Source organism: Carlito syrichta, unplaced genomic scaffold (assembly GCF_000164805.1).
Source record: "Carlito syrichta isolate Samal-C Ts95f unplaced genomic scaffold, Tarsius_syrichta-2.0.1 Scaffold314095, whole genome shotgun sequence".
Taxonomy (NCBI): Eukaryota; Metazoa; Chordata; class Mammalia; order Primates; family Tarsiidae; genus Carlito; species Carlito syrichta.
The window spans coordinates 424,793-434,469 of NW_007258191.1; the positions used below are offsets into that span (position 1 = coordinate 424,793).

General features: G+C 50.7%; 1 protein-coding gene across 1 annotated transcript in view; it reads left to right on the forward strand.

Annotated features, from left to right (window-relative positions):
* The first annotated feature begins 9,384 nt into the window (after window positions 1-9,384).
* Window positions 9,385-9,677, forward strand: part of EMID1 (EMI domain containing 1) — a 50,583-nt gene continuing 50,290 nt past the window's right edge. Inside the window, exon 1 of the mRNA XM_021719045.1 lies at window positions 9,385-9,561. Within this exon, the coding sequence (XP_021574720.1) occupies window positions 9,385-9,561 (177 nt within the window). The remainder of the gene's footprint in view (window positions 9,562-9,677) is intronic.

Genomic DNA, 9,677 nt, shown 5'->3' on the forward strand with positions numbered 1-9,677 from the left:
GACTTCTAGAGAAATCAAATGCATGATTCGTGTATTTATGGGTATCTATTCCTGCAATTTTCCCACAAATAGCAGTGTCCTTTATTTATGGATGTGCCAACTTTTTTCACTTGAAAAAATGGTCTCAGAAAATAATTCCATTAAAACACTTAGATCTACCTCATCTTTGTATAACTCACGTACCTTAAACTTTGTCCTTGTAGTGTACAGAGTACAGTGACTTTTTGTATATTCAGAACTGTGCAACTACCACCACAATCTACAGAACATTTTCATCACCCTAGAAAGAAATCTCACACCTGTGACAGTCAGTTCTAGCCCCTGCCCTCAGCCTCTGGCAAGCATTAATCTATTTCCCATATCTGTGGGTTTTCCTATCCTGGATATTCATATAAACACAGCATGGTCCTTTTGTGTCTGGTTTCCTTCACACGGCGGAAGGATCACTGGAGCCCAGCAGGCGAGGCTGTTTCCAAGATGCATCCATGTTGTAGTTTGTGTCAAGACTTCATTCCTTTTTATGGCTGAATAACATTCCATTGTGTGGATATACCACATTTTGTTTAGCCCCTTGATTTTTTTTTTTTTGAGTTGTAGTCTCACTCTGTCACCCAGACTGGAGTGCAGTGGCCGCTCCCGGCCACCACAGCCTCGACCTGCTGGGCTCCGGCGATCCTTCTGTCTCAGCCGTCCAAGTAGCTGGAACTACAGGCACGCGCTACCACGCCCGGCTCATTTTGATTTATTGTAGAGATGAGGTCTCGCCAAGTTGCCCAGGCAGGTCTCAAACCCACGTTGATTTTTTTTAATAGTCAATTAATTTTCAACAAGGCCAACAAGAAAACAAAATGGGGAAAATACAGTCTATTCAATAAATGGTTTTGGGAAAACTGGATTTCACATGCAAAAGAATGAAACTGGATGGTTATCTTATATACGATGGGATCTTTTTTTCTTTTTTTTTTGAGGTGGAGTCTGTCACCCAGGTTGGAATACAGTAGCACACTCACGGCCACCCCAGCATCAACCTGCTGGGCTCAGGCAATCCTTCCACCTCAGCCTTCCAAGTAGCCGGAACTACAGGCACACACTACCATGCCCAGCTAATTTTTTATTTATTGTAGATATGAGATCTCGCCAAATTGCCTGGACTGGTCTCAAACCCGTGGGCTCAGCCTCCTAAAGTACTGGGATTACAGGTTGAGCCACCGAGCCCGGCATGGGGGGAGGAGGCATTTTTAAATAGCCCCCTGACACCTTGATTTCTTGCTCAAAGGACTTCATTACTCAGCACCTTTCATGAGGCCAACTTTGTCAGGGGTACCGTACAAGGCACTGGGGACACAAGGATGCCAGCTCTGCAAGCACCAAAATAAGGTCCTGGAGAGTTGTAGGGTTAAATGTGCACATGAGAGAAGGCAAAAAAGAAGGTAAGTGAACTGCCACATTGCAGATGTACCTTGATAGGTATGCAACAGATATGTAGTGAGGTTAGGGCAATAAAGGAATCGAGTGGAAGCTTTTAACTCCAAAATGGATCTTTTGGATATTTGTTCTTAAGAAATTTACATGGTACTTAAAATCAAATCCTAGAAACTGAAGCTTGAATCTAAAAGGTAATTCAGTGAGATATACAAGTTAGCCCCTTAGAAACTGAAGCTTGAATCTAAAAGGTAATTCAGTGAGATATACAACTTAGCCACCAGCAATCTATATAGTGATTCACTGACGGATGTGCCATACTCACTCATCTCCTGTGATGGCCATTTAGGTTACTTCAGTCTTTTGCTCCTACAAATAGTGCTGCAGTCTCTTCCCTTGTGTTCTCTGCAAATACACTTGGAAGAAACTTCCTCCATGTGGAACTGCTACGTCAAGTCCATTTTATAGTTTTATGATGTATTACCAACTGTGTTCCAAAGAGAGCACATGTGAAGGTGACATTTTCCTCACACCCTGGCTCACCCATTTTATCAAAAATTCCAAGTCCTCACCATCAGTTTTGCAAGGGGCTAGCTAGCTCATTGTGGTTTTCACTGGCATTGCGTTTCTTTTGAGAGAAGTTGAATGTCTTTTCATTCTGAGATAGATATGTGTTCCCAGACAGCTTTGTCCATTTATCTATTGGATCATTGATTAAATGTTATTGATTTGTAAGAGCTCTTTATATGTGGAGGAAATTAGCCTTTGTATCTGATTTATATGTTTTGAATTTTTCTACATTTAATTGTATTACAGTTGACCCTTGAACAATGTGGGGATTGGGATAGTAACCTCCCCATACAGTCAAAAGTTCATGTATAGGATGGACATGATGACCTACATCTGTAATCCCAGCTCTTTGAGAGGTGAAAATAGGAACATTACTTGAACCCAGGAGTATGAGGTAACAGTAAGCTGTGATCAAGTCACTGTACTCCAGTCTAGAGGTGACAAGACCCTGTCTCAAAAAAAAACTTTAACTTCTGACTCCCCAAAAAACTTAACTACTAATAGCCTACTATTGACTAGACCCCTTACAGATAACATAAATAGTCAATTAACACATATTTTCTGTTATATGTATTATATACTGTATTTTAACAATAAAGTAAGCTAGAGAAAAGAAATTATTATTATTATTATTATTTTTGAGTTGGAGTATCACTCTGTCGCTCAGGCTGGAGTGCAGTGGCACACTCACAGCCACCTCAGTGTCAACCTGCTGGACTCGGGCGATCCTTCTGCCTCAGTCTTCCAAGTAGCCAGAGCTACAGGCACATGCTACCAAGCCCAGCTAATTTTTCAATTTACTGTAGTGACAAGGTCTTGCCAAGTTGCCCAGGTAGGTCTCGAACCTGTGGACTCAGGTTATCCCCTCACCTTGGCCTCCCAAAGTACTGGGATTACAGGCTTGAGCCACAGCGCCTGACCAAAGAAATTATTATTAAGAAAATCATAAGGAAGAGAAAACGTATTTGCTATTCATTAAGTGGCAGTGGATCATCATAAAGGTCTCCATCCTCACTGTCCTCATGTTGAGTGAACTGAGGAGGAGGAAGAGGAGGAGTTGGCCTTGCTGTCTTGGGGGGTGGCAGAGGTGGGGAAAAAAATCTGTGTAATTCAAACTTGTATTGTTCAAAGGCCAACTGCACATACCCAAATGTATCATACACGGCTTCTGGATTTGTATGCATTCTAGAACTCTTAGAAAGCTTACACAAGGGTCCAGCATCTAATGCCTATTTATTTATTCATTTATAATGTTTATTTTTATTTTTTAGAGTCAGAGTCTCACCCTGTCGCTCAGGCTGGAGTGCAATGGCACGATCACAGCTCACCGCAGCCTTGACTTCCTGGGCTCAGGTGATCCTTCTGACTCATCCTCTTGAGTAGCTGGGACTGCAGGCACGTGTCACCATGCCCAGCTATTTTTTTGTTTGTTTTTTGTAGAGACAAGGTCTCGCTATGTTGCTCAGGCTGGTCTTGAACTCCTTGACTCAAGTTATCCTCTCACCGTGGCCTCTCAAAGCCACCATGCCCAGTCCTGATGCCTATTTCTGAACCATCAGGGGAAAAAGACAAATTAACAGATGATTCTGTTACAGAATACTGTGAACAGGGAAGCCCAGTGGACTCATGACCAGGCTGTGGGGAGGGGTTGGGACACCTTTCTAGAGTTGGGGGAGTGATATCTGAGCTGAGACTGAGCAGGCACTGGCAGGCAGAGGGGACAGGATGGAAAGCCTGCAGCCAGGAGTGCACAGGGTAGGTTAGGAACAGAGAGAGATTGGTGTCCCAGGGTCTGGAGACAGAAGGACAAGCAAGCCAGGTCACATTCAGTTCTCATCCTGAGGGGAACAGGAAGGCTGGAGGGTTTTCCTCACAGAGTCACTTGGCTCCATTTGCCTTCAGGAAGATCCTACAGGTACAGAAGGGTCAGAAAGGAGGTAAGAGGTCACGGAGTGGACCAATGCCACCTCCCACAAGGGGACGGAGGCTACATGGGACAGAGCCAAGAAATGGGCACACAAAGAGAGAACCCAGACTTGGCCCTGCCGGGCTGGATGGAGGGCAGGGCAGGGATTGCATCCTGCCATGCAGCTGTCCCTCCACTTAAGATCCTAAGGCCAAGCTCCAGAGTAGGAAACCTTTCCCCAGGCTCAGCAGCTGTCTGCCTAAAGGAGCACGACTTATACCAGCCCCAGGCAGCCCAGAGCCCTTTGGGCAGCCAGTGCCAGGCATGGGCGGGCAATGTAGGCAGGGTGTGGGGTGTGAGGAGGTCAGAGCCTGTGCAGTGCTGAGGAAGGATGAGACTGGGGGTGGCACCCTGGTCCTGTGCCCTCTGCCAGGTGCCCACAGGAGCTGAGACCAACAGCCTGTGGTCCTCTTCACAAAGTATCCCTCTTTCTGTATCTGTCTTTCCATTTGTCCCTTTATCTCTCTGGGCCACTTCATCTCCCTCTATCTCTGGCTACCTGGCTCTCTCTTCCTTTCTGAATGTCTCTCTCTCTATCTCTCTGTCTCTCTCTGACTCTTTCTCTCCCCCCACCCCACTCTCGTTCTCCTCCTGCCTCTCAGGACCTCCTCACAGAGGTGAAAACCATTCACTTGGGGATGTCAGGTGGGGCGGGCCCCTATGTTCACGACCAAGCAGGTGTCACCTGGGACTGGCAGGGCTGGTGGCAGCTCCAGAGTCTCAGAGTGGCTCTTCCTGCCTGCCTTTCCCTCCTGCCGGATCCGTCTAACCATGAGGACTCATGGCTGCCACTCCAGAGGCACCCAGCAGGGAGTGGGCTGCACTTCATCGGGTGGTGTTGGGAGATGGACACCTACTCACGCGGCAGGTCCTCACACTCTGCAGACCAGGTTCCTGGGCCCCTGGTCACCAAACATTTCCCTTACCAGCCTAGCCACCATTAGCAATTTAGGGTTTAAATGAGAGGAATCCCCGTTCACTCCCTCTCCTTCCAACATTAAACATATCAGTCACTCACTTTAGTGCGAATGAGACAACCGCTCCTCCCTCTGTTCCCTGGTTAGGTGGTTGCTGCATAATCAGACTTCATTAGTCCATTTTTGCAAGATGAGACATGTGGAAAGAGAGGAAGAGTAAGGAACTCCAGAGAGGGCAGGTGGGACAGGGTGGGGTGGGCAGGAAGGGGTGGATTCAGGGGAAATTACCAAGGGAAGGAAGTGGGAACAAACATTGCCAAGGAGAAAGCCTCTCGTGTGTCCATCCCTTCATGGTCAGCAAAGCACAATCACAGGGAAGTCCCCAAGTCCTAACATTGCCCCCATTGTCCAGATGGGGGAACTGAGGCCCTGAGAGAAGGGGCTCCCTCTAGAATACCCAGGTCTCCTGATTCCAAATGCAGGTGCCCTGTCCTGCTATGCTTGCTTGTGCCTGGCCCTGTCATTCTGCTGTCCCCTTCCTGCCCCCACAAGGGTGCAGGACTCCACTCCTGAGGATTCCTGAGGAGGGCAGGAGGGCTCTCTCCCAGACCAAATTTATGATTTTCTGACAGCTCCCTTCCTCCCATCACTCCCTTCCAGTCCTAGTCCCAGCTCCATGAGGAAGGAATGAGCTGGGTGGGAAGGGCAGCTTATGGAGCATAAATAACTCAGCTGGGCAGCTGCAGGCTCTCCGGGTCTCCCAGTGCCCCAGTGCTGGCCCTATGGGGCGTCCCCTGCTCTGAGAGTGAGGAGCAGGGGCCAAACCCCCAATCAAAGGTGCGGAGAGTAGCCATTGTTCCCTAACCTGGACACGCTTTGAAGGCTGCTGCCTCACAGGGCCTATTCCCCTTCTTGGCATCCAGGCGCTGCCCAGGCCACCCGGGCTACTGCCATGGATTCTGGGAGCCCCTTGGCCTCCTCGGGCTGCTTTCTCCCCAACAGAATGGCCACGACGTGGGCATTGATGAGTCAGGGAGCCTGGGTTCACACAAGTGGCCGTGTGAACAGGGCTGGAATTATGGACACCCGGAGCTGGGGAGGCAGTCCCATGGGATGCAGCGGGAGGAAAGCAGCCCTCAGCTGGGGCCATGAAGGAGGTCACAGGGAAGGAGGCTGCAGCCCAGGTTTGTTTGTTATGAGGAAAAAGCATTTCCTGTTTGGACTAGGCCAGGGTAGACGTGTCAGTGAAACCGCACCAGACAGACTGTGTCTCCCTGACCCCATGGTCTGCTCTGGGTGGGTGCCTGTGTGTGTCCTTGTGTGGTCCACATGTGTGTGGGTCCAGGTCTGGGTGTGTGTCCATGTGTCCTCTCTGGCCTCAGCAGCCCCCAGATGGGAGCCCAGATCTGAGCCAGGTTCTCTCTTATCCCAAAGAGGCCCCTTGCAGGGCTCCACCAGAGTGTGGCCGCATGGTCTGAGGGTAAGGATGCAGGCAGGCACTGGTCACGCACTGGCCTCGAGCCCCACACCTGGGGATCATAAGGCTACCTCCCGGGTGGCGGGAGGATGGCGGGAGACAATACTAGCAAAATGCTTAGCACAGCGCCTGGCACACGGTCAGCGCTCAGAACGGAAGCTGCTGTCTTTACTGGTGGTTGTGGTCTGGTCTTGGCAGCCAGAGGACCAGGCCCCCAGGAGGGAGGCCCCGCCTGCAGGGACAGGCCCCTAGACCTCCAGCCCCCGGCGCTTCTCCTCCTGGTCTCAGCAAACACTGAAACCTCAAATGACCAAAAGCCAGGCCCCTGCGGTATTTCCTGCTTTTCCGCTCAGCTCGGAAAGAGGACCAGAAAGCAGGCTGACATCCACTAGGAAAGCGAGTCCTTAAAAGGGGCTTCCGCTGTGCCCCAGGGCCACCACAGGGAGAACCGAAGTTTCCACACTTTCCCAGAAGCTCAGACTCTTGAACCAGGGAGATCTTGAAAAGATCTTATGGCTTGTTTTTTTCAGACAAGGAAATGAGACCAAGAGCGAGGAAGGGACTTGTCCCAGGTCACACAGCTCCAGTGGTTGCTCTGGAATTGACAACCAGGCCTACAGGATACCCGGCTTGTGGGGCAGTAACCACCAGCCTGCACCGCCACAGAGTCTGCATGTAGTTATACATAAATATCCTGGACTAGGGCCTTCCAGTATCAACAAGGACAGGCCTCTCTCTGATGTGAAAATGTTGATAACAGCTTTATCTTTCAGTCAGCATCTCAATCTGTTGCCCAGGCTGGAGTGCAGTGACATCCTCATGGTTTACTGCAGCCTCGACCTCCTGGACTTAGGTGATCCTCCTGCCTCAGCCTCCCAAGCAGTTGGGACTAGGACCACACCATTACACCTAGTTAATTTTTAAATTTTTTTTGTAGAGACAAGGCCTTGCTGGATAATAACTGTTACCAAGAAGGTCCCTTACTAGGGAAATTCTGCAGTGTCATGAATTTCCCACAAATTTAGTGGCATTAGTTAAAGAATGTGGATGCCATTAGTCACAGGCGCATCTCAAACATGTTGCAAACAGACCCAGCAGCGCCTACTCACTCTGTGGCACCAATCCGGGGTCCTAGACACCTCTCGGTCTCTCCCAGACACACCCCAGAATGAAAGCCAATGCCCAACGCTTCTCAGGGCCTCAGACAGGCCTGGGATCCTCTTATGGCATGGCCCCTTGGGAGTGATGGATTATCCAGGGGGTTAAGTCGCTGATTAGCTGTGTCAAAAGCAAGGACTAACCAGAGAGGCACAGAGGGTCAGAGATGGCTCAGTGGACACCCCAGAATCTGATGTGAAAGGGAGGGAGGCAGTTGCCCAAGGGGGAAAAGTTGACATCACGGTGATGTTGCCAGAGGAAGAGGGAAGCCCTTGGGGATTGTGTGAAACAGAGGGCAGCCAGTGCCAGGGCATTATCAGATCTCAACCTTGTCCATATCCCTGTAAAGAATGTGCAATTGTCCTCCTTACAAAAGAGAAATTGAGCCAGGTATGGTGGTTCATGCCTGTAATCTCAGCACTTTGGGAAGCAGAGGCGGGAGGACTGCCTGAACTCAGGGGTTCAAGACCAGCCTGGGCAACATGGTGAGACCTAGTCTCTACAATAAATCAAAAAATGAGCTGGGTGTTGTATATGCCTGTCGTTCCAGCTACTTGGAAGACTGAGGTGGAAGGATCTTCTGAGTCCAGCAGGTCGAGACTGCAGTGGCCATGAGCATGCACTGCGCTCCGGTCTGGGCTACAGAGTGAGATTCCAACTCAAAGAGAGAGAGAGAGAGAGAGAGAGAGAGATAAACTGAATGGCTGGGGGCAAGGGGCATGGCCCGCACTTGCAGTCCTAGCACTTTGGGAGGCCGAAGTGGGAGGATCACTTAAGGCCAGGAGTTCAAGATCAGCCTGGGCAATAAAGCAAGACCCTGTATCTGAATAAATAAATTAAATAAAAAGAGACACTGAGGACCAAAAAGGGGCAGGGTGTGCCTGAGCTAACCTGAGCAGAAGCAGCCGAGGCAGGGTTTGAACTTGGTTCTCAATACTTGCCCCTCAGAGGAGCAGCTTTCACTATATGGGCACACAGGTGACAGCTTCCCTATCCTGACTCAGATCTAAGACCTAAGCTGCTGGCCCTTGAGGAATCCAGGAGAGACAGTTCCCAGTAACCAGAGATGTGGCTGGCAGATCCTAAGGAGTGTTTTTAGCAGGGATCCCAGATCTGGACAAGCCACAGCAGGAACAGGCCGGGACTGCCTGCTGCACATCAATCCAGGCAGAAGGGGACGGGGCAGAGACTGTCCTGGGAGGTGGAGGGCCTGGGCCCCTCTGATAAGAGTTCTGGTCCCTCCCCATAAACACACACTCCTGTCACAGACACAGCACATACGTGCATACAAATACACATGCCTGCACACATACTCATCATATACCCGCACCACATACACTTGGCACAGACATGCACACCCCACACTACACTTGCACACACCTTTGGAGGATGGACTCCCTCCCCCCAGAAGTCCACTCATGTCCCTAGGTGAAGACACTCCACCCAACACCAAACCGTACCTTGTTACAGATAGTGAAACTGAAGCCCAGACCAAAGCGTTGTCTACACTTCTAGTTATGTTTAAGAGCTGACACCCTCTGAAGTCAGGAGATCTGGGTTCAAACCATGGCTCTCCCAACCACTGCCAGAGGACAGTGGGTCAATATCTCCTCTCGGTGCCTGTTTCTGCACCTGGAAAATGGGAATAAGAGTGGACACCGCATTTATGGGGAGAGCCCAGGTCTTCTCCTCCCAGGGAGACTGTGAGTGCCTGGGCCTCAGTTTTCTCGTCTGTAAAATGCGGATAATGTGCCACCCTGGCAGAGAGGTTTGATTATCAAACTGAGGCAGGATGTGAAGCGGCGGTGAGACGCCCAGTACACATCGCGCACTGTGCTCAGGACACCTTTGTTGGATGGCGGGATCCCGCAAAGATGCCGAGAAGGGATGAGTCTCCGTCATCATTAGCTCAGGTGCGGCAGGTTCGGGAGCTGGCTGCGACTGGGACCGTGGCCCGGGCCTCAGTTTCCCAGTCTATAACCCGTGGGAGGGCATCTCGGAGCTGGCACTCGCCCCCAAAAGGGCTCCGCAGGCCCGGGCTCAGGGCTCAGGTGGGCACCTGGCAGGCCTCCTGGCGGAGGCGTCCGCCCCCCCTTCCCCGGCTCCTTCCGGGTTGGCAGCGGCGGCGAGGGGGCGGGGGGCCGCGCCGAGGGGCCGGGCGAGCCCG